Source organism: Protopterus annectens, chromosome 15.part0 (genome assembly GCF_019279795.1).
Source record: "Protopterus annectens isolate FY-2018-M chromosome 15.part0, PAN1.0, whole genome shotgun sequence".
In the NCBI taxonomy this organism is placed as follows: Eukaryota; Metazoa; Chordata; order Ceratodontiformes; family Protopteridae; genus Protopterus; species Protopterus annectens.
Window position 1 is genome coordinate 283,289,412 of NC_056749.1, and position 26,639 is coordinate 283,316,050.

Here is a 26,639-nt window from a genome sequence, read left to right on the forward strand (position 1 = left end):
CACAATCCCTAGGCTTCTCCACACCTTTTATAGTGGCAAGGTAACATTTATTCCACTCTAGAATTGTTGGATAAGAGCGCCAACAAGTACGATACACTCTCAAATGAACCAGATATAAATGATAAAAACAGTGTCTCACTCTAGTGATATGCTCAAGCTACCTGGTTGAGTCAGATGTGGATACAAGAGCTTGTCAACTCATAATGCTAAATAATATTCCTCAGATAATCTATAATAAATAAATAAATAAAAACACCAGTCACAAGATCTTAGAAGTGAATAAATATGACTATACTTAAACAATAAAGATGTCAAGACAGTGCTGACACTCATTAAACATGCATAGATAAATAATGCACAAGGAAAGAAAAAAAAAACAACAACCAGTTCTAGAAAACAAAATATTTAATGAATCTGATCTATAGCTAAATATGTACCTTAGCTTTCCCTAACTGAAGAAAATACTAGTCCCTAAGCTATGCTAAGTACTAAAATATTATACAAGGCAGAACTACAAAAAGGCATACCTCCTAAGATGTGATCACCAAGACATCCAAGCAATGGAGATTGAATGACTTTGGTCTCAGCTCTAATGTATATGCATCTTCAGAGTCACTTGAAAGGTATCTTTATCCCAGAGGGGTAAAACAATCTGCAGGGTTAACATCTTTATCTTTTTTTCACACATTATACACTTGTTCAGATTTGAAAGGCTTTGTACAGGTCTCAACTTATTTTAATACTATGGAATTGGAAAAACTGTTAAATAAAATGTGTCCCTCTTTCAATTTCTGAGACCAGTTAAGTTGCTTGAATGTTCAGAAACATTTTCAGATGTGGGATTGCCAGGATAAGCTGATGTTTTGGAGTAGGAGGGCTATGGCCTAGGTCTGGACTGTTGCAAACCTCTATGGCATACCACTTGATACTATCTCTGTGATAAGCTGGGCTTTTACTATCCCTTCCACTGAACTTTGTACAGGTATTAGCACTGCATGTGGAAGGGTGGGAGATGTGATAGCAGATCTGCAGCAATAGTTAGGTTCACAATGACGGTATGAAGAATGTCATTGCTGCCTTCAAGCCCAGTGCTTTCATTGAAATTGCTTTTTTATGTCTAAGTTGCTGCTGTCTGGTCTCTTGGTCCACTTTTGCTTGGCTAGTTTCTGTTACATTTTTTGAAAAAAAATTCTGCAAATATTGCTGTTAGTTTTGCCATTTCTTCCAGCTGTTGTAGAACATTTTGAGTAGAGGTTTCAAAGATGAAAGTCTTGCCAAGAGGAGCATCTAGATGTTCTGTTTTTACTTCCTTAGTGAATGGCTTAGTTTCCGACCATGCTAGCACATTTAATGCAAAACCAGAAGCAGGCATTTACTGCAATATAGCCATATTTTGCTATATGCAATCCCACACTGTCAGCTATTTTTAGGTTAACTTAGACAACATTTGTCTAATGGATAAATCTAAAACTTCTGCAATAAGATCATCAATTTGTTTTAAATCTGCAGACTGACACCTTAACATACAATGTGGCCACAATATATTTTTCCCCCACATCTGCTTTCTATGTTTGTTGGAAGATTCCTTAAGGCAGGGTTGACACCCGACCATATTAGATTCTACTTGTATAGTAACAAGGTCAGCCTATAAATTTATTATTATTTATACATGCATGTTCCTCCATTTTTTGCTTTTTTTCCTCAGTTGACATAGTATGGTGTCAGGTTTTAGATGATCCAGTTTCAGTAATTACATATCTAACAGAGGAAATATTTTTGAATGACCACTAAAGTACTTTATAAGTAAAATAATAGTTGCAGCAGAGACGGTATCATCTGAGGAAAACCAAAAGAAAACAAATCCTTTATCACCATCACTATTGTAATCTGTAAATCTGTAGGGAAAGACAGGTGATCTGAGCAGGCTAATTTGTGAGCCTTTTTATCACACTAGATTCCATTGATGGAGTACTTCCTCTTCTTCTACAGCAGCTTTATCAGTGTTCGGTTGCTCAGGCTCATTTCTAAAGCTGGACACAACCCTCATTAGAAGATCAAAGTAATCATGTGCTACCTTTCTATTATCAACAGCAGCCTCTGACAGAGATTTGCACTTGAGATCAGGAAATCAAATGTCTGCACACTTAGAGCAATTTTTGGCATTTCTTAAGATATTTTCCCCCTCAATCCTCACCACTGGCAACAGTGGAGGAAGTACACACTGGCAGGATGACAAGTACACACACAGTAAAGTGTAATTTCCCTTAAGAGCACATAGAGATCACAGTCAGTCTGGGGCTAGTTTCTCCCTCTTTCTCCAGATCCCCAATAAGACTCCCCACTGGCACAGCTATACAGTTGAGATCTCAGCTGAGTGGCCAAGCCAAAACCTCCTGCACTCTCTATGTCCAACCAGTGCTTCATGTCCCTGCCCAAGAAGCTGACACACACACACACACACTTTGAGATTTGATTTATACGTAAAGACACACACACTCACCTGGGAAAGGCTGGCACAGGTTCACTAGCTATGCTCCCTTTTGCCCAGACTATAAGGTAGTTATCTCTGTTACCAACCAACTCTTTATCAGCTACTTTTAGGCCCTTAACAAAGGGAGTCCAAGCTTACTGTACAATGTTACTATTAATCCAAATAGTAGTTTGACCAAGGGCAAGGCTATTATGAGTGGCCCACACAGTGTCACCAAATAAATATGCAAATGCTCTCAGAGCTTAAATATGCCTCACAAATATCAGCCACAATGAAAGGCTTAAATATATTTTATAATAAATAATAAAAGAACAAGAAAATACTCAGTAAATAATCACAGTTACATCAGAGTTCAAAATCACAGGAAATATTTAAAACAACATTGCAGGACAGTCTCAAAAAATAAAGAAAACATCTAAGCTATACTTCAATATATTCCTGTCTGTATCTAAAAGAAATTACTGTACCCTAGTTAACATACTTACAGAACAACAAGCAGGCAGATGTGGTGAGTGGATATTCTTGTCAGGTCAAAGACAAAACACAAAATGCACTGCCTCTCTCTCAGAGACTTCTTAAATTAATATTTCAAATATTGCTGCTTTGATACTTGCAGCGTGACATCCCTTCTTGTCATCTGACTTCATTTCCCAGGCTGAAAAACAACCACTGAGGTAGCATTTAGCACCTACCTGTGAAAAGTACGTAAAACAAAGACTTCTCTTAGATCTAAGGCAAATGGTGGAAATCGTAAAACAAATTTACATGCCTCCACATTTAAAGACAATAGAAAAAACTTCTAGCTCTAGACATTCTGTTTGTTACTGCACTGAAACTGAGAGATAACATATTTTGTTTATGGCCTAGCTATAAAGTAACTAAACCTCAACCATTCTTCTGAAGTTTTGCAAGCTGATCTTCTGTGTTTCAGTCTCCCCTGTTAAACAGTTACAATAGTATATAGGTTCATAGGTAGGTACTAAGCTATTGGCCCTAGGGCCTATATAACCCTAGCCATAGAGATTCTCTGGCTTTTGCCATCCAAACAAAGTATTTTCCTGTGCCCCTGTTGAGCAGAGCCACAGAAGTAATCCCCGAGGTGAATTTCCTATTTCCCATCCAATCGTCAAGATTTTTCTTAAAGAGGGCTAATGAGGTGCTCTGCTTGACATGACTGGGCAGTCTGCTCCAGAGTATGGGAAGTCTCTGGGACAGGAGCCTATACCTCCAGCATGTTTTGATTATTGTGGTGACAAGGTTTAGGTCCCTGGAGCGTGTGGCTCAGAGCGATTGGGATTTCTTTAAGTGTAGCATGTCCAACAGCTCTAGCTTTGACATGGCTTTGTATGTTAGGCAGAGATTGCCTCTGAATAGGCGATATGTGACGGAGTAGAGCTGGAGTTTTTTGAGGCGGTCTGCATAGGTCATCTCTTTGAGGCTGATGATGCTCTTTGTGAGGTATTTCTGTGGCCTTTCCAGTTGTTGTAAATGTCTTATGAGGTGCATACCAAATGGAGGGGGGGGGGTTAAATCTGTAATAAGTCTAATGAGGGATGAGTAGAGAGGAACAATGACCTCCTTTTTTTTTTTTTTACGATTTCCACCATTTGCCTTAGATCTAAGAGAAGTCTTTGTTTTACGTACTTTTCACAGGTAGGTGCTAAATGCTACCTCAGTGATTGTTTTTCAGCCTGGGAAATGAAGTCAGATGACAAGAAGGGATGTCATGCTGTAAGTATCAAAGCAGCAATATTTGAAATATTAATTTAAGAAGTCTCTGAGAGAGAGGCAGTACTATTTTTGTCACACTGAGGAAGGCTGTTTAGCCGAAACCAGTTTGTGCACTTTGTTCTTATTGCATATGTATATGCAGTCTGTCAATATGGTGTATATTATGTGTATTTTTTAATACACTTATTTTCAAACAGGATTTGTGCTGGCTCCTTTTTTTGGTTTGGTTCTATTGGTTTGAGCCATGCACTTGCCGTACATGCGGGTGCTTTACTGTTTTTGGTCTGTTTATAAGTACCATGATGATACGTTCCATGGCCTTGCAGACCAGCATCGTCAGGCTAATAGGGCAGTAGTTCCCAGGGTCCATGGTGGATCCCCCCTTGTGGAGTGGGATAACTGTAGCTGTGTGCCATTCAGTAGGGACAAAGCCTGAAGTGAGGCTATGATTGAACATGGTACTTAGGTGGGGTGCAAGTTCATTTTGTAGTTCGTGCAGAACACAGCCTGGGATGTTGTATGGTCCCATGGATGCTGTATTCTTGGCTTTGGAGAGTGTGTTTTTTACCTGTGCTGCTGTGATTACCAGGACTTGGCATTCTTCCGGTATTGAGATGGCCCCTTTAGGGGGTGAGAGGGGGTGAAATTAGCACTGAAGCTATCTGCCAGGATGTTGGCAATATCAGTTGGTTCTGCATATTTAGTGCCATTGTGCTGTAACTCAGAGCAGATCTGAATGCTGCTATTGAAATTCTTGATATAACTATAGAATGCCTTGCAGTTGTCTTTAAAATCTGTGACGATTTTGTTTTCGTAACTAGCTTTGGAGAATTTTATGAGGTATTTCAGCTTCTTACTGAGGCTGACAAGGGAGTTTTTCCAATCATAGGCTTTTACTCTTTTCTTGCAACAGTTTCTTCCTTCTGTTGTAGAGTTTGTTTATGGCAGGGGACCACCAGATTGGCTTCCTTTTTTTTGAGGACAATGTCTTGATTCTATTTGGGATGGCACGGTCCATGCACTCATGTATGTGTTCATACAGTACATTGTTGTAAGATTCAGCAGTCGTACTTCTACTTTCTGTCTGCATGGGTGTTGTGATGTTTGCCACTTCTGTCTTAAGAAGCATGAAGCCAACTTCATGCTTTTGTCTTAAGAAGCATGAAGTTGGCTTTGGAGACGTTTTTTATGGTGTTTACCTTAATGGGGGGTGGGGGGTGGAGGCGGGATGTGGATGTCTAGGGTGATTAACTTATGGTTGGATCTGACCAACAAGGAGCTGACCTCTGTTGTGAAGCATCGGTCGCCCATGTTGGTAATGACCAGATCTAGGATATTGGTGCCCCTGGTGGGGGTATGGATAAGTTGATCCAAGGCATTGGAATTTATGAATTCCAAAAAATGTTGAGCAAATGTGTTGGTACATGAGTAGTTTTCCCAGTTAATAGAGGGGTAGTTGAAGTGACTCAGTATTAGGGTATTTGGTTGTACCTTAATATTTTCCAGTATGTTAAGAAAAGTGGAGTGGGAATCTTGGGGCATGGTGGGGGATCTGTAGCAAGCTACAATTTGGATTGCAGTCTTGCCTACTTTTGGTTGCACCTGGAGAAATTTGAATGCATTATGTTGGGCAACTAGCCGGGAGGTGTGGATATCCTTGGTGAATATGGACATGCCTCCACCTTTAGTGTTTCGGTCCAGGTTAGGTGGCTGAAAGATGTGGTATGAATTGTAGCCTGGTATTGCAGGGGTGCTCTCTGGAGCCTTGAACCAGGTCTCTGTCACTGCACAGATGTCGATGTTCTCCATTTTAAGGAGTGCCTCGAGTGAGTGCATTTTGAGGTTTAGACTTTTAGCACTGAGTAGCATTACCCTCAGATTTTGCTTGCTTGCTGTTACAGTGGTCATTTTGTCATTTGAACCTTGCCTAAAAAAAGCACTACAGGGGTGGCAAGAGCCTTAGCCAGTATCCAGAATCCCAGGGACGACAGGTGCAGGCCATCTCTGGAAAAGCATCGTGGTCTGTCAATCATGTCATCCCAGGCAGACAGATACTGGATCCCCTTAGAATGACACCAGAAGCTTAGCCAATTGTTGAAGTCAATCATTTTGTCCTTCTACTGTGGTATCTCTTCAGCACACATCTATACAATGTGACATACAGTTCTAGTACATTTGTAACACAGGTATATGAATCATGGGTTCCACTTGATATCGTCGAAATATCATTTCATCGAATTTCAAAACATCGAGACCAAATTGTCAAAAGCTCAAATCATCGAAAACTCATAACATCGAATCTCAAATCATTGAAAACTATACAGCAACTAGAAATATCCCACAGAGTTTGTACTACGTTTATGCAGGGGGGCAAGCCCCCCTACACTCCCCATGTGGGGGGCTCCGCCCCGCACTCCCCCTGTACATTAAATATACCAACTCCAAGGTCACACTACAGTGGGGGAAAAAGGTAATCTCCTAACCCCACTGTAGTGCGAACTTGGAGTTGGTATATTTAATTTATGGGGGTGTGTGGGGGCCGTGCCCTCCACATGGGGGGTGCAGGGGGGCTTGCCCCCCTGCATAAACATAGTAAACAGTGTCTGGGATGTTATTTCTAGTTGCTGTACAGTTTTCAATGATTTGAGATTCGATGTTATGAGTTTTTGACAATTTCAGCTTTCGACGATTTGGTCTCGATGTTTTGAAATTCGATGAAATGATATTTCGACGATATCAAGTGGAACTGAATCATGTTGATATTCACAAATGACACACAACCACTTACAAAATTCCAGATAGCTGGGCTGGAAATATTTCCTTTTGCGACACACCCCAAAACATTTCCATCATAATAATAGTAAGAAATATAGTCTCAAAGAGAATGCAAAATATTAGTGGTCACCAGAAACAAAGGAATACAAATTTTAAGACCTGCTCTTGGTGTCTGGCAACTGATCTCCTAGGAAGGTGATTTTCTTTCTGCCAAAATAAACATTTCCTTAACCTGAAGATTCTAAAATTGATGTTGTTCAGTTAAAACAGGTTGCCTCCTCTCCCTTTCAATCCTTAGGAAAATATGGATACATGGGAAAGCAGGGGAACTTAAGTAAGCTTTACCTCCAGGAGTGGACGGCTGACATTTTAGTGCCAGCATCCATCCAGACAGTGAGTGATAATGTTCAGAAAAAAGACAAAGGATTATTCATGTCTTGGTCTGAAAAAGTTTTAAGTGGCTATTTTACCTTCTTGACTTCACTTTTTTCTTGTTTTTTTTTTCTTTTCTTTTTTTTGGAGACTCTAGATGTTTTCCTTATGGTTAGAACTAGAATTTTCTTACTATTTAGTGTTTTTTGAGAAACAACTAACTGAAACTGAGAGATAGAAGAAGGACCAAAAGAAATGACTAGCAAGTTTTTAAGTTCAATAAAGCTGTTAGATTCTTAACTCTTCTAGACAGTGTCACTTCATTTAAAAATAGTGCAATGAACACGGTTGTATATCACGCTCTCACAGACAAAAAGGCTCTGGGGCTTAGTAACATTAAGCTCATTTTGACAGCCATAGAAGTAATTTTTGATAACTTTCTCAGAGGGGCATTATTTATCATCAAAACAAATAGAAAACTGTACTTATAGCTTGCATTTAAGGATGCCTGAGTGTTGCAAAGATCTGCATGAACACTAACACCCATCAGCAGGAAGTTCCAGTACAAATATATGAAACATCCAGCTACTTCTTATATCACGTGTTGCTACCTTTGTTCCTTAATCTTAGCCATTTGATTTGTGCCTATTCTCAGTCTGCAAAAACTATAATCACTTCTTAAGCACTGCATCCATGAACATTACCTTCCAACAATGTATGCAGAGCATCGGTTTTATTTTTAAATCACTGCACATGGGTGTATTAGAAACCAAAGATTTCTCAGAGTAATTAGTGTAGCTTTTCATTAAAATCAGACTTTCACCACTGTATACAGCGCTTCAGCTTGAAGATGGTCATTGTTTTCATTCTGAAGTACATTTTCTCTGTTCATTATAAGATTTTCTTCATTTTGTTACTCGCGGTAGAATGACAACAGTGCTCCACCTAAACCCAGATACCTTTACTGATGTCACAAAAATATAATTCAAGACAATATGTCACTTTAATATGTTGCAGAATTTTCTTCCAATCAGAAATTTATAAGGTACTGGGGAGAATGAAAACCCACCTCACATTAAATTTAATATATTTTTTCTCTGTTTCATTTGCTCTTTATTTATTTATTCATTGATTTATGTCAAGATACTTTGATTAATAAAAATTTTGGGAGAAAACAGCCTTTTGTTCACCTTTTCCTCTGAAGATGAGGATTTACTTTTAAGGAGTGACTAAAGTTCATTGGATTCAACTTATGCGTAAGTAAATATGAAAATGCAACACAATAGTGAAATGGTTCTAAATCATATTAAAGAGATGGTTCTTTGTATTGGTTTCCAGTGTTTTATTCTTTTTGTTTTTAGACATAAGTAAATATGGCTGTGCAAAACAGTTTGCTCTACTGCAAAAAATGCAATGGGTTTGGTTTATTGTGACTGGTAGTACGTGCATGTGTGTACCTATATGTCATTAACCATTGTTTTTCTGGTCTATTTTGTGGCAAAAAAGAGTGTGCAAATGACCATATCCTTCATCCAGTTATGTAATAAATAAAGTAAAATAAAATAAAATACAAATTGCTATATGTAATACAGAGAGTATAAGCTTGGGGTACAATATACTTGCATTGCACAGCATAACTTCTGTACATAATACTTACAGCACAAGTACAGTGCACAGCATTATCATAACAATATTGCAGGATGCATTTTTATTTTAATTTTTGATTTGTTAAGAGGTAAACTCTTTAAGCACAACTTGTTTTTTGCAGGGATAACACAAAAGCACTATCTAGTTAAGTGATGTGCTCAGAGTCAAAGTGTAAGCAAATATAGGCTGATAGAATCAAACCCAGGACTACAGGATGAAGTTCATTAGCAGTTTTATATAATTCATACAGCAAGTACTATATAAAAATATTTATTGTTTTTTTTTTTTTTTATCCTGGTTAATCAGCTGAGCTGGGCCTATTTTCAATGGAGGCCTATTAAGAAAAGCTGCAGGAAATGGTCACAAACAGAGCAAGAAATTTATATATCATTACGCAAGACAGTAGTTGGCAGTTAAAATTTTCAGAAACAAAGAGAAAATATTACATTTCTACATTTAATAAAAGTGAGTAGGTGTAAAACAGTAATATGAAATCCCTAGTAGTATGATATGCAATTAGAGAAAGCAATACAATACTAAGACATTTGATGTGATATATGAGCTTCATGTAGGTAAAATGTAAAAGAATGCAATGTGTTTAAATGCGAAAAGGAAGAGATTACAGAGATGCCAAAATAAAAACAATGTATGAGGGATTACAAAGGGAAATAAAAGGAAAACAGTAAGGTAATAAGAAGTAAGTGGAGCAGGAGCCTACATACCTATAAAAAGGGTTCTAAAAATTAAGGGAAGCCCTACAGAAACACCAATAAAGTTATCATGCAAAAGTAAGGGAAGCCCTACAGAAACACTAATAAGGTTATCATGCAAAAGTAAGGCATTCTTAAATTACAAGAGTTTGCTACTGCTTCTAATAATGTCACAGATACTGCCAACAGAGTAAGAAAACAGGGCACTGCCATACTGGTTCCATCTTCCTGATCTATTTATCCGAGGAGTGTGGACTTTTAACAGTAAAGTCCAAGACTAGCTAGGAGTGTTGTGGACTTAGGCTGAGATAGTGAAAACAGAAGATGAGTGAGAAGTTTAGTTTGTACAAAAACAAAACCCGCGTTACCCCTTTATAGTTTACAGTGATAGGTCCTTAATCATTCTAAGAGAACAAATCTGACACACTGTATAAATGTTTTTAATGTTGGATGTATTGCTTAAAGACAGTACCATAGGTAAAATACTACCACACAAAAGTTTGGAGAATAAAGTAAAAGATATAAGTTTATTATTAGAACTGGGTGAAAGGCAGTCTTTGATTCATTATGCGTATGCCTGTATTTGTCTGTATTTTATTTATTTACTTTTTTATACATTTACATTTAGGTTTAGGGAGCTGATTGGAGTTTTATGCTTAGGAAGCAGGAAGGGAATTTTAGGGTTAGGGAGCAGTCAGAGAATTTAGGATTAAGGAAGGAGTTGGAGTTTTAGGTTTAAGGAGTGGGAACAAAGTTATAGGGTTACAGTGTAATTGGAGGGTTTATGTTTAGGGAGGGAGTCTGAGTTTTAGATTCAGGGAGCCTAAACCTATGTCCTAACCTGGATGTCATAAGTAAAGGGTTAGGGAGTGGTCAGAGAATTTAGTTTTAAGGGGGAGGTTGGAGTTTTAGGTTTAAGGAGTGGAAAGGAAGTTTTAGAGTTAGGGAGTCATTGGAGGTTTTGGTTTAGGGAGGGGGTTGGAGTTTTAGGTTCAGGGAGCAATCTGGGAATTTAGGGTTAGGTAGGTGGAGTGGAGATTTAGGGTAAGGGACTAAAGAGTCAGGTTGGGAACTGGGTGGGAGTTTTAGGTTTAAGTTCTCATAGTGTATAGGATCCGATGTTGTGAGGGTGTGACGGATCCACACAGTTTGCCTAGCTTTGGTTATATGCCTCAAGCTTCATACTGTGTATGTTTGATTATAGATTGATTTCATATGCTGATAAATATCCCATGCTGCTAAATTAAATAAATGCTGCTAAATTATCTAAAGAAATATGGTTAAAGGCAAGCCTTGTACACTGACTACTGGTATAACTGAACTTTAGTTAAAAGATGTTTACCAGAATATGGGAGATTTCAATGAGGAACTATATCACAAGTTTGTGGGCCAACTGCCTCTTGAAAAGAGGAAGTAATGTATAAAACCAGACATCACAGGACTTGTTTATAACTTAGAAAATGATTTGTCCATCAGTTTATGATTAAACCTATGTTCTGGACATCATTAGCCAACAGTTTATGATTAAACTTATGTCCTGGATGTCATCCAACCTGTTGACTCTATGGCCTGTTCAAACCTATACAAAGCTCAAAGGCTGGTAATAGGATGTAACTCATCATCCGGATTTGATTGAAGCAACAGCCTGAACTGAGCATACAGCCATTTTGCCAGTGTCTGCCCTGTCTTGACTGGACAGATAGCTGCATTGAATAGGACTGGAGTTCCCCTATCAGTGGCAAAGATGATTTTGTTTTTGCATATGCTTGTAAGTACATTATTTAATAGTTTTATCAGTTGATTGATAGATTTTCCTAGGTAAATTGTTCATAATAGCTTAGTTTAATGTTTTTATTACTTGATTGATAGATTTTCCTAGAATAAATTGTTAGTAATAGCTTAAATAAATTGTTAAGTTTGTGCCTTGGTGTCTTGTGTCATTTATAATCCTGCATTAACCTCAGAATTTAAAATAACGAACTAGAACAAAGGGTTATATAGAAACTGGAGATTAGGTTAATGGGAGCTAGAACAGTGGCAGCAAGCAGGTGCACCATGACCTACTAGCATGCAAGCACATGTAGTAGACACAAAATATACACATGGCACAATGGCACAGTGGGTAGCATTGATGCCTCAAGGCAGGAGGTCTTTCAGCTTAATTCTCAGCTGGGGTGCCTTCTGTGCAGAGTCTGGATGCCCTCGCTGTGTTTGTGTGTTTTCATTTCATCAGGTGCTCCTTTTTCCTCCCACATTCCAAAGATATGTGGTAGATGGCTTGGACACTCTAAGTTGACCATAGGTGAGTGTGTGTGTGTGTGTGTGTGTGTGTGTGTGTGTGTGTGTGTGTGTGTGTGTGTGTGTGTGTGTGTGTGTGTGTGTGTGTGTGTGTGATATGGAAGAACAACAGTGGCTATTCACCCAGTGGTGTGAACATTGGCTATAGATGATTTTAGCTGGTGAAATTACACTCTGACCCCAAGTGCAAAAATGGGGAAAAGGGGATGTGGATAGATGGATTTGGATGTCATAAGTAAAGTTTATAAAAAAAAGTTTTGTCACATTATTATTGTGTGCTTCCACATACCTGTTGAGCAAACTGCTTAAAAGTACTGCAAACACATGCAAACACAATGTTTTAAAGGCGAGGAAGACAATTTGTTAGTACAGTAATTGTACTCTTCATACAGGGTTTGTGCACAATCATGCAGCTTGAGGCTGCTGTGTGGTTTCACAGACATCAATACTACAAATCCTGAATGCAAAAAACATTAGATATAGTTTTAAATGCTCTAAAATACTGTTTTATAAGAGTTCAAGATACAAAATTGTAACTTGAGAAGGTATTAATATAATGCAATTAAATAATTAATAATTAAGCAACAACATTGTTTATTCATAAACATTAAGAAGGCCAGCAAACTTGTTATTTCAAGTTTAAAAAAAATAAAAATGTTCCATGTATTTACTTTACAGTAATACATTTCTTATTTTCAGCTACTACAAATCGACACTGTTATCAGGAGATGACACAGACCTCTACCACTAATGAACAGGAAGGAAAACGATCGACAAGGATAAATTCACTTCCTCATGATCCCGTTGAACCTTCTTGGCTTTCCCTGGCAAAGAAAAAATCCAAAGCATGGAGTGACAGACCTCAGATTGTTCAGTAGGAGACAATGCAAAGAAAATAAACTAATGTCTTAGCAGTTCTTGTATTTGCACTGTGAACAAATGCATTCCAGAACCAAACAGCCAACTTGTGTGAAATATTTAGTACACAAACGTGTTAGGCTGTGAAATCTGTGACATGTTTTGGTTGTAAAATGATGGTTAGAAAGTGGCATTTTCAGTAACTGCTGGTATTCCAAAAGTATTAAACTGAATAAAAAGTGCATAGAACAATTTAAGGACTATACTCCAGAACCAAACTGTGTTAGTCAAATATTTGTTTTACACTACAAACTGCAACATTTTCACTAGTAAAACATTAGTTAAGCTTTGTTGATACTCACTAGCTGATATAATTTTAAAACTCATTAGCTGAAGAAAATAACATGGACATGATATAAACCTACCACAGTTCGTATTTCCCAGTTAATTTTATTGAGCTGTTTATGTATCTTGAACAAACATTTTCTTCTTTTTTCTCTTAAATTTTCCTCTAAATTTATAGGCTTTGAAGACAAACATGCAATTTTTATCTTTATTCTGTTAGATTTTATAGAATGCATCGACCGTAATGTCACAATCCTAAAACATGTATTATTAAAGCACACACACACATATCCATATATTAATGACAGGTGCCTTATGCTCAAACTTCACCAGTATGCCAGTATGGAGGGGTAAGCACTATTCAAATCAGTTAACTGTCTCAAAATGTCAAAAAAGTGAGAAGATGATGCATTTGAATTAGACATATAATCCTGGTCCTTCAGTTAAATTAGTTCATCTAAATCACCATGTGCAAAAGCATTCCAGGAAAATTCCACAAGATTACAAGCACTAGATAAAATGTCACCGTGTCTAACATCGAGGCAATAACTGCACAGGCATGCATTCACAAATTCACTCACCTTATCTTTCTATTACCTTTTCTATTATTGACTGAAGGTTCTCATTAATGAAGTTGTTATATAAAAGCAGCCCTTACCCTTACCTCCCCCTATACACAGGTAAACAGTGGCAGACAATAGGCTGTGTGTGTGTATTTCAACAATACTACCTACAGCCATGAACCAAAGACCCTGGGCAGGAGGGATGAGCAGACACATGTAAGAGTGGAGAGAAGAACTGCAGATATGGGTCACATTATAAAAAACGTAAATACATCTCTCTATTCTCATACAATGTGGGGTTCTACAGTGTAGACCACCATGATGTTTTATCCTGTCCACGGAATATGGTTACTTCTCATGATACTTTGCAGTGTGGCTTTAAATTAATCCAACTGGACATCTGAGTTCCCATACATTTCTAGTGCCCTTACTATTATGGATATAAAATTCTCATACTCCAAGGGGACTTCCAATTATAACAGCATGCTCTATGCAAGCAATAATGCCCAACGGGATGTGTGTTTTTGTGGAAATAATGCCCGCCCAGGCATCTCTTCTGATGTAATTTCCACAAAAACAGACACCCTGGAGGGCATTATTGTGCTTAGAGAATGGGCTATTTGTAAAACTGTTGTGTTTTACTTACTTATTTTTTTATCACTATTTACTTTTTTATATATTTTTGATGTAAAATAGTTCTACCACCTAATGTTTCAGACTTGCTTTAATATATGTTAATGGTGTTGGAGGAAGCATTTTATATCCAAAATATAAAACTTTAAAAATATCCAGGTATTTACTTTATTTTTTGGTCCCTTACTCCTAAGACGTTTGGTTTGTTGGCAGTCATTGGAGATTGAAATTACTAAATAATGATATAGATTTGAGTTTCAGGCTTTTATTTTCTTCAGAAAATTCATGCTAATAGAAATCCTTTATTTAAGCAAGTTTGTAATTTTATAAGAGCAATAATTAAAATCCCTTTCTGTTTTTGAGCCTTTGCTCCCCTTTATTTTAGGCTTTATCCGGGTTTCTTCAGCTGAAAGGTCCAGAGGTATGCAACCTTCTTTACTGTTGCTGCTGCCAGTAATCCAGTTCACGCATGCTCTCTCACAGGCACACCTCTGCTTCAGAAAATGCATGCTAACAGAAATCCCAATATTCAAGTAAAATATGTTCCTATTTTGAGCCTTTGTTCCCCCTTTATTTTAGGCTTATCCAGTTATTTTGCACTAATAATTGAGAGCATGCCTCTCAACTGTCCAAATTTTTGCAGAATATCCGGACTTTTGGCTCATATGGTTGTCCCATTCCACATAACATTTGTAGTGTTCTGTGAAATCACTGTGGATCATATTCATTAAGTAATGACAGACATTTGAGTTTCACACTTCATATCTTTCAGAAAATACATGTTAATGGAAACGCTGTTATTATAGCAACTTCCTAAGTTTATATGAGCAATATTTAAAATCCATATATTTGGTCTTTTGTTTCCCCGTTATTTGTGACTCTGTCCAGATTTCTTGTGCCGAGAGGTTGAGAGGTATGACATGTATGCAAACCTCTTATCTGCTGCCAAGGATCACCCGATCTCTCTCACTCTTCACTTTCTGTCTGTCTTACACATACACACACACACACACACACACACACACACACACACACACACACACACACACACACACACACACACACACACGCTTTTTATTTTACTCTTTTTTATTTTACACTCGCTAAACAGCAAAAGGGAGCATAAAATAATAGCGGCCATTATTTTTTTTCAGTCTGAGCTCCGTGGCAACTTGATATGCTGCCGTGATGCAACAAACTAATTTTTCAGTGGGCATTACCTGTTGGTTAACACCTGCTGGAGATTGTTTGTTCTCCAATCAGAGTGATGATGTACAGGTCGCCCATTCTCTAACACTTTTTACTCAACCTGGTGTTTGGGGCAATATCCACTCTGTTTCCTTTAGAATCAAATAGACTGCATAATGGAATTCACTCAGTACAGTAGGCTTCCTTGAGCATAGGTTGTTTAGGAAGGGAAACATTTCAAATTGCAAAGGTTGTAATTACAAAAGTGGGCATTTTTCAACAACTGTTTTTTGCACTTTCACCAAAGGACAGTGACCACAAAAGTAGTCTGTATAGAAATATGGGTGCTGCAGGTATACCACCCCCGCAAAAATAGCTGCTTAAAATGCCATCTATCAGGATTATAAGGTTCACAGTTGGGAAATTTACTGTTTGTATGTGGTCAGTTGATTGATGATTGACTTGGCAAACATCATCACTAGAAGGCAGCCAACATCTTGCAATGGCAGTTAGAGTCAGAAAGTGACCGGTGCATTTTTAGCACATTTTTCCCCTTCTCCTAGTTTGTGCAATCTGCTAACTGCAAAAATATGTTTTTGTATTTTGTGATCTTGGAATTGTCACAGTTTTGAGTAGTGACCTCCCAAGGTTTTAGATGTTTTGGGCTTGAATAATTTTGTGTCAATTATATAAGCTATTCAAAGTAAACCCTTCACTGTTACTGTCTCCACAAATTTAATAGGGAGCAATTCTGGAATCTTGACGCAGACCAGCTAGACTAGTACAGCACAAAAAAGTAAATCTGAACTGAGTCTGACGAAATTGTCCCATTCTGAATGAAATTAGAAAAAAAAAACTATAGTACCTTCTCATGGCAGTATACTTTGATGGAGTTTGAAAATCTCCCTTTCTGCCAAATATAAATCTTTTTACTCCAAGATCTGTATAGTATGACAGGTAGAATATGGAAGCTGGGAGGTATACCTCAGACAAAACCAGACACAGGTGTGTCTGTGACAGTCCTTTCTATAACAAGTTACTAATACAAGTTATAAAAATTTGATAAAATGCAATATTTTCCTATCCCGTTGCATATGGATAGTCATACAAAAAATGTGATTTTTAAATTTCTGGCATTCTGCTTCAATCTGAGAATCCACCACTGATTTGCCATGTCAAGCCTGTCAACTTTCTTTTATTAGTAGTTGTTGAAGGCAAGCCATGTGCAAAAAACAAGTAGTCAAAAGGCTAATGTTATATAAATCTTGGCAATTAGATTCTTTTATTAAAGATCGAGTTTTGGCACTTGCAGTTTTACAATTAACACATGGAAATGAAATGCAGAGGGTAGCCCCTCCTCCACAACCCTCAGCATCTGAATGCTTCCTATTTTATAATAAATTATTTAAGTCGTTCAGTCGAAGGGAAACTGGGTGTCTCAGTGCAAGTATTTTTTTTTCATTTCTCCCCATTCTCATACTCCTACAGATTAGGGAATGTAAATTCATTTTTTATACATTAATAGAATATTCCATGATCTGACTAAATGTACCTAAATTATAGCTTTCAACAATGACACCTTCATTTTTCTGCCATGGACATAAAAAGAGTTTATATTTGTGCACAGTTTTGAGGCAAACAGCATTAACTATACAGATAAAACGTCAAATATTAAAACTTCAAAGAAAATAGATGCAAATAGACATATTTATTTGTTCCAATAAGACAACAAAATATGCAAAATGACCGTGAAATCCTTTATATGTCAATTTTTCCATTTGGTTTCACCCTGCTCACACATCACTTTTTATGTGGGATGTTGGCATAATGGATAAGTTGTTTACCTTACAGACACAAGGTACAGAGTTTGCTAGGGGGAGGTGATTGGCTAGGCTTAAAATGGCCCACAAGGGCAGTTACCCAAGTACTAATCTATGAACCTATGAACCTACGTATTTGTCTAAATTCTGATAAATAAGTGCAGATATTTGCACTCTGTAGAAAAGTCGATGACTTTGCAGGACACCAAATAGAGCAACAACTACTGCATGATGTTACTATCTCTGGAGCACCTGTGATGGAATTGAAATATTTCAGCCATTATCATGCATAGGTAATGCAATTAATTTTATATGGAGTATTTCTGAATTGTATCATCTTTCTCTTCTCTGGCCACTGATGATCTGTATAGGTCATCAGTCATGAACAGAGTTCCACAATGAGTTGCAATAATTCCTCCTTCTTTCACGTGGGCATGTGGTTAGAGCACTCCAAAACAGTAATTATGTCTCAGCAGCTGATCTACTATGCTGCCCCAAGTGTTTGGGAATATGGCCCACTATCAGTATCAGTAGTAAGCTATATAAGAAATAAAAGCATTGTGTGTGTGTGTGTGTGTGTGTGTGTGTGTGTGTGTGTGTGTGTGTGTGTGTGTGTGTGTGTGTGTGTGAATGTGTGTGTGTGTGTAAAATTGAACCACAATTCATCTCGTCTAACACCACAATATCTAGGCCACAAAAGCTGAAAACCAATTATTCGACTTCCAGTTTATTATAAGTTTAGTACTTCACAAATTATGGTGCTTTCATTTTTTTCTTTTGTGATATGCTGAAAATTTCCATTGTAAAGGCAGTTATAAGACTGTCCAGAAAGCATCGAAATATAGATATGGGCATGTTTGCATTTACATTTATGTTTGTGTGTGTGTACACCATACAAATATACTACATAGTTCCTAAACAAATTATATCTAGTTTTGTATGTGATTACTACTACAGCATTAATGTCCATTTCCTTTGAGTACTCCCTACTGCATATAATACCTCAGATATCTGGAGAAGCAATATAAAATTTTCAGAAGTATCCTGTTCATTTCTTAGTCTAAAAGTCCCTCATGTACAAATAAAAACATAGTTTGCTGATAGAACTAAATCAGTTTAAGGGTAGAGTTGCTTTGATTTGTCTATCCACTTAGGTAACAGATATCTGACAACATACTTTGGTCCATGAGCCTCTGTGATTGTATTACACTAATCTTGTGTTCATAACCTAATGTTAACATGACCAAGCAATATATTATACTTTCTGTATATATATATATATATATATATATATATATATATATATATATATATATATATATGTATATGTTACAATATATATCATCCTCAGCAGTGCTCATTCATTTATCTCACTGTAGCTTACACAACTACCTGTATTGCAGTTCAGATCTATATCACGTCACTTTTTATAATTGTAAATGACTGAATGCTAACATAACTTGCTTACAATAAGACATCACACGTGTAAATTCGGTGTAAATCAAAATCAGGAAACATTCTGTGATACCAGCCATTTTGTTTACTGTTCAGGAGACATTTCATGGTATCAACCATTTTGTTTGCCATTCACTTAATCTGGAACAAGGTCCAGATATGGATTTTTTTATTGTAGTTTGGTGTTCCTAAGCTCACTTTTATTAAACTAGAACCACAGCTAAATTCATCAGCTGTGCTGTAATTTGGTAGTAGCATGAATTAGTAAGTCCACTGCCAAAATATGATACACTAACTTAAATGAAATGTATTTTATTTTCTTAGATTTGTTATCATTAACTCATTGTCCTCTGCTAACAGTTTAAGGCAGGAAGGTTTATTATTTCTGATTAATAGTACAGTAAAGTGTTTGCATCAGCTTGGTGAAATAATGTAGATTAGAGTCTGTAATTTGATGCTGATAATACATCATTTATAGGATAATATAACATGACATGTTTTATCCTATATTATACCCTGTCCATATCTGTAGGCATCTTACAAAGAAGCCGGAACCATCACTATAAATTACACCAAGCAAATGGATGTAACTACACCATCTTGAATTTGGATTTAAAAGGATGTGACTTAGTACATAAAATGTAAAGAGTACTGAGCAAACAAATGAACACATCTTGCCTTAAAATAATGAACTGTTTTATAAAATTATTGCTGCAGATGTTTTCAATGTTTTAGGAAGACCTTCCTGGAGAAGCTTGCACTGTAATTACCTGTGCCTTACCTGTCACAAAAATAAACAGAAGGCATTGGTTTTAGTGCTATCATTGTTCATTTCATGCTCACAGATGAAAAACCAGTTACAAAAATATGCCTATATTGTACACTGTCTCACCTGAGTTTAGCCTTATCTAATTTTATTGCTCAAGAAAGAGAATGCAGCAAGAATATATATATTCAGCCTTATGTTTTAAGAGCCAGTGGAATAAAATGAATCCATTTGCTGACTGGCATTATTTTTAGTTAATGGGGAGTTTTCTCTTGGGCATCAAGAAATGTATTTTTAGAAACAATGTGAAATCCTCGCTTCCCAGCAAGAAAACCAGATTGGCAGGACTAGTTTAACACTTTTTAATGGAAACCTTTAAAAAAAAAAAAACATACTGCATCCAAATCACACCATGCAAAAATAATTAATATGATCTGGATCCTGAGGTTCCATACGGACTGCCGGGACCTTCAGAGTTCGGCTTTGTTATCACAGAGGTAAATGAGCATGCGGATGCACTGCTGCTAGTAGTTACTCCGTGTTCTTATCATTTTTAAGTGTCCTTTTCTGCAAATAGCTTTTAACTTAATCTTTCTACAAAAATAAGACAAAGTCTATAATCATAGAGTATACCTTTCTGTGATATGAGGAATTGTTTACACAAATGTGCTTCACCTCAAAGTCTGTATTCTCCTTTTTTCTGAAAGTAAATAAGAACCATGCATGTCATACCTGCATGTTACATATATTCCAATACATACCTTAGCAGACATTACTGACCAGGTAAACATATTTCTGAGTAATTTAAAACGGACAACTTCTTTCTACTTTGAGTATAACTGTCTTCTGCTGACATTAAACATAAACAAAATGGCTGTACTATTCTTTTTTCCCCCTTCCTTTCTTTCTTACATGTGTATGTCTGAATACTTGCATCATATTCTTTTGCTGTCTGTCTTCCAGTCTTCCCATTTATTGGTGAACATGGCTGATTCTTTACTGATTTCTAAATCCACAAGGTGATACCTACAGATGGAATGTGACAGTCACTGCAATAAGCCTTCAAGGTGTAAGATGTGTCTTTGACTGAGGGAGATACCTCTGCAGAAAATTAAACAGTAATAACCAGACACAGACTCTCTCTCTCTTTCTTTTTCACACACTTACACACACACACACACACACACACACACACACACACACACACACACACACACACACACACACACACACTCCATAATAGAAGTAATCTAGCTCTATCAATCAGATTAATTACTAACTGATGTGATATTTATAAGCATTTGATCATTGTCTACGTTGCAGGTAAATCAGACACCCAATAAGCCTTTTATTAGTAGCTGTTTTACAGAAACAGTAAGACTGAGTAAACAACCTCCACTTAATGTCACTTTCTGTACAAAATAATCACTTTTACAGTACTATAGGTGAACTATTACATCTTACTTTGGATTTTTCCAGAGTGCAGTCAACCCACACATCTAAGGTATTTTACCTAAAAAATTATTATTATGGAGAAAAACTATAATAATCAAATAAGCTTCACTTTGTGTACTTTGAGCAACGACTGGCAGGGAATACAACAAAGTGATGTTATAACTAAACTAAAAAAAGTATTGTAAGTTTGTCAACTAGTGTAATGGTGATTGGTTGCCCACTTCATTTTATAATCAGTAGTTTACTATGGGATTGCAAATGATTGATGTATATTTTCTGGTCTTTTCCTTAACAAGCAGTAGGTTATTAAGAATGCCTTAGTTGGAAGAAATTTTCAGGAATAATGTAGACGCTGATCATGTGTAAGATGTTTCCAGTGTTGTTTTTAAATCCTTAAGGGCAGGCACATTCAGAGGGAATAACACAAGAAGTAAAATGTCATTTAACACAAAAGATGATGCTTTGTGGATAACACAGACATGTGTAAAGTGCCAATTGTAAGTTCCAAAGGCTTATCAAATACTTGTTGAAACTCGACTAATGGTAATGTGCAGCAGGTTTGATTTTAATATACAGAAAAGATATGCAAGTGAGAGAACTTTGCCTAAAATAACTTGTTGGAAGAGGAAATTAACATGAAATTATCTAAAAACTGGATAGCAATGAAAGACGTCAGTAAGGAGACCGAGAGAGAGTGATATTAGAATGCAGAAAGAGAGACAGAGAAAGATCACCCATACACAACAGGAAGGGTTAAATGACAGTTTACAGAAATAAATTTCTTTGACAATAAATAGAGTAACTTTGCAATAAAATCTCCAGCCAAGTTGCCAGCAGCAAGGAACTTGAACTTGTACTACAATTACATAAGTATCACCTAAGAAATACATTGTGTTGTACCTTACCTCAAATCAAATAAACCTGCCATAGTACAAGCCTCCTATTAACAGAGCATTAACAGGCAATATATAAAAGGAAAAAACAATGATGTTATTCAATCATTCACTCAGAAAAACACATAATAGCACTCCCTCAAAAATATATCCAAACTTGCTATTATATGCCCTGCCACAGGCAAATGTCTCTGACTCTTAAATTCTGATTATAACCAGTTCCACAGATAATGCATTGTGGTGAAAAGGGACATTTCCCCAAATATAGGGACCATCTTCAGGATACGTAATTCACTCGAGTATTGAAACCATAATCATTCAATTCCATTTTTATCGCTATGTGAGTCAACCACTTATATTTCAAATAAATTGTATTGGAAAGGTTATTTGCAGCAGTAGTTTACCAAGCAACATTTATAAGAAGTCATTTTTTTTTCTGTACAGCTAGCTTGTGAGACTCATGTGGATTATTATGTAGAGTTATGACACTGCATCCTTAAAAAAGACAGATAGGATGGAGGCAAACTTGAATATCACAACATATATGCTGCAGGTCTTGCATCAGATGACATGATACTTAGGAGGTATATTTTGGATATTAAGGGGGACGGGGGGATGGGTGAGAAACTTTCAATTAGCTCTAAAATACCATTAAGGTGTCTGCAAAATATCCCAACTAACAACTAAACTAAAAAGTAGAGGGTCGCCCAGACAAACTAATTACTAAAAACCACAAGAAAAACCTAGCCAAGCTAGAGTTTTCACTGTGCGATACCTTAAACCTCCTGTAATAGAGGCCCACGGGTCTCATGCAAACAACTACTATTTGGTTTGTCTGTGTGACGTTTTTAATTTTTGGTTTAGTTGTTAGTTGGGATATTTTGCAGATACCTTGATGGTTTTGGACAACAGCTGGGTGTAAATACCCCGTGTTTCTAGAGTATAGTCAAACAGTCCACTTATGCTATGCTGACAAGGTCATAAGAAGGCCGAAACACGTATGTCCACAGCTAGTAGCATTTAGTTTTGTTGGCCTGAATCTGTCTCTAAAGACTTAAAAAGGAAAAAAAGTAAAGTCATGGACATTCAGAAGCCATACAGCTGAAAAACGTGATGTCCCTAAGGAGTCATTTGCATATATCCCATGGGCCTCTATTACAGGAGGTTTAAGGTGTCACACAGTGAAAACTCTAGTTTGGCTAGGTTTTTCTTGTGTTTTTTGCTAATTGTTTGTCTGTGTGAACTTTTTACTTTTTGGTTTAGCTGTTTCAAGAAAATGGTATAGTTAGAGGGCAGATCACGCAAGAAAACCTGAGATTTTCTGCTGTACCAGAGAAACTGAAAGGAAGAGACTATATTAATTTTATGAAAGCAGGATTTGTTAATTGAACAGGCACATTTTGTATGTGCCGCAAACCTAGCTATGATAAAGCAGCCAAGACCTGTGTTAGTAAAGATGCAATCATGCCAGCAGAAAGAGTTGATCTTGACAAAATTGAGATAGAATTGTAACATATTAAAAACTGGAGGCAGTAGAGTATTTGTAGAAAAGTATTACTCACTGTACACCAGGCAGAAGAGAAGCACAGCAATCGCGTAATGTCGAGAGGCAGGTATGAGAGTCAAGCTGCTGTATCCAGATGTCTTCACAATATTGTTTTCCTGGAGGATCAAAGTGATATTTTGATGCAGAAAAGGAGGAAATACAAAAGTTTATCCAATAAAAAGTGAGACATCAAACAGAAAAGGACTCTGCTTGTCATCCTTCTGATAATAAAGTTCACAGAGACACTTTGCCAGTGAAACATTTCCAATGTACCAAAGGAAAATGCTTGAGACACAGAAGAAAACACAGGAACTGATTAGAAGAATTGGAAGTACCATGTACTTAAACCAGAGTAGGACTTGAAGATGGAAATTTATTAGGAAGTAGACCAGCAACATTGCAATTAGTGATTACATTTGAGATTATAAAGCATCAATCACACTGGTGATATATGGCTTTACAAGAAAAAGTGGATGAAAAAGTTTGGATTTTTGTTGAATTTGTTAAACTTGTGGGAGGGGAACTTAAAAGCATATTTATGTCATTAATGTTTGGAAGGACACTAAAAGGGGGAAAAAAGAAAGCAACTGTGAGTAAAGCAACTTTTGTTCTTAATAGTATTTGTATAAAACAGTTAATATTATAAATTGCATGTTATATAATAGATTTGTGTTTTGGTTTTTAGTTTTGTAAAATTTCAGCACCACAATGTAAAAAAGAGAAGAAAGCCTGGAAAAAACATGTTTAAGTTAAAATACACTTTAATCTCAGGATATTTGGGTGGGGGATAGGGTGTAAAAGTGTTGTGATTATAATATATGTAGAGTTGAGATGTTTTCAGTAGCTTTTGCATAGGTGAAACAATTTTTTTGTGCAAGCAAGTGGGCTTTAAAAATAAAAGAATAATCTGAATGTAATGAATGGCTTTCCTTTAGCAAATAATTGTCAGTGTGAGTTAAGTCTACAGCTGTGCATTCTGTTCTTATGTTTCCATGGAGATAAGCTGACTACAGGTGAAGACAATACATTTTGAGAGGTCTGGACATTGCTTATTGTGAGAAACATAAAATTAAAAGGTACAGGAGTAAGCACTGTAGCAAAAAAATCAAGTTTGTAATTACTGGAAGTGAATACAAGCAGCTTTCCTTGTACACAAATATGCCAATGCAGTTGCTAGAACAATGTACAATTTAGTTGTATTTAAAGATAGCCAGTGCACTTTCTCTTTTGGCCAAAAGTTAATGTTTTCTTTTTTTGTGAAATATAATTTCGGTCTAATCTATCCAGTTATTGTACCTTGGAGAATAATATGTAAATTTTCTCGGTGTTCTTACTACTGAATTCATAGTTTCAGTGCCAAATATTTTCATAAATGTATTCAAAAATGTACCCTCTTTTGTTATATTTTTTCTTTTGGGTCCCCCAGATACATCCTCTCTGTTGCAAATCAAGTTCCAGTCTCCATCTATAAGTCCTATTCTCTGCTGAAAGCTGATTATTTCTCCCAAAAAATCCATTCCTTAAGTTCCATAACAGCAGTTTTAGGTGGAATATAAATACCTGCCAACATAATCTTCCTCCCACGTCAGTAGGTCCTTATTACCACAAATTTACCAGTACCATCTTTTTTCTCTTCTATCAGTATTGGAGCTCCTCTGCCAGTTAGTATAATTTCTCTCCTTTTCCTTTGCCCCTCAATCTGCAAGAAAGTCTCCAAGAATACATGGTACTCCTATGGACGTTTGGAAGCTAAGAAGGAAGAAAGTAAGAAAGATCTAGAAGTTTTTAACAGTATTTTAAAAGGAAGCACCAACATCCTGAAAGAAAAACCGTTGTAATACCTAAAGATGGCAGAGACCCATCAGAATGTAGCAAACCAAAGGAACGGGGCTGGAGAAATGAGATCAAACAGTGAACGAAAAAGAAACACACACAAAAAAGTCCAAAAAGCTGGATCTCAAATGCCAAGTACTTTATTCACAAAGCTTTTAGGATGACCCCTTCTTCCCTTTGTAATTTTGAAGTACTAACCATATTAGAACTAAATTATTTTTTTAGGTTGATAAAGTTCTAATATGTCTAGTACTTTAAAATTACAAATACATTTTTGTGTGAGGATTTGTAATGACTGGTTGAAGCAATCATCTGATATGCATAAATTAGGTGGCAGTGTATTAATTAGTTATATATACACTGAATGAGTTGTCACTTAATCAGTCTGTTATATAAATATTTAATTTTATTTCTGATGTTGGTGTTACATTTTCAACAAATCTTTAATATTACGGACTTTTCCATGTAGTTCCCAGAGTACTCAGCAGTGGTGTTTTGGTTACTGTGGTTTGCTCAAGCCTAGGTTTGCACGGGGTGGTGCTGGTGTCTATGCCTCTTTTGTAGTTTAGTATTTATTTGCCCACCTTTTTCCCTCTTGACAGTCCCCTAGTGAGAGGGTCCTACATACCTTGGATGTGCATAGACAACTCAGATTTTATTTGGATAAAACTAAGGCTATCAGGAAATCTGCTCAGCTTTTTGTGACTTTTTATCCCAGGGCTCTGGGATGGCCTATTTCCAAGTAAACAATTTCTACTTGGATTTCCAAGGCCATTTCATTTTGTTATGTTTGTCATGGTAAGTCTCTCTCTTCCCCTGTTAAGGCTCATTCCACTAGAGCTGTTGCCTTTTCTGGTGCCTTTTTCAAGGGTTTGGATACTACTACTGTTTTGGAAGCAGCCATTTGGACTTCTGTTCATACTTTGACTAAACATTACAAGTTGGATGGCATCTCCAGATCCAGAGGGGCTTTGCTAGAGCCATTCTTCATGGCTTTCTTGAGCATGCATCTGCTCCTTCCTCCTCCCTCTCTTCTTCATGAGCTATGGTATTCTCCCTCATGTAAAGAATACTGCAAATAGGAATAGAAAGACATAGAATAGTTGTGTAAAATCTTACCATAACCTTAGATGTCCTTCTCTTCTATGTTGCAGTATTTGGTCCCTCCCACCTTTCTCCCTGGTTCATGTTTTTTCTGTGGATGTATGTTTACCTCATTTTGTTCCTTAAGCTGGTTTTCCTACTGGAGCATTTAGTTCT

General features: G+C 36.8%; 1 protein-coding gene across 2 annotated transcripts in view; it reads left to right on the forward strand.

Annotated features, from left to right (window-relative positions):
• Positions 1-13,155, forward strand: part of LOC122789646 (acrosomal protein KIAA1210-like) — an 828,389-nt gene extending 815,234 nt beyond the window's left edge. For both annotated transcript variants that reach the window (XM_044057056.1, XM_044057057.1), the window contains exon 12: positions 12,724-13,155. In XM_044057056.1, coding sequence (XP_043912991.1) covers positions 12,724-12,902 — 179 coding nt within the window. In that variant the 3' untranslated portion in view covers positions 12,903-13,155. The remainder of the gene's footprint in view (positions 1-12,723) is intronic.
• The last annotated feature ends 13,484 nt before the right edge of the window (positions 13,156-26,639 follow it).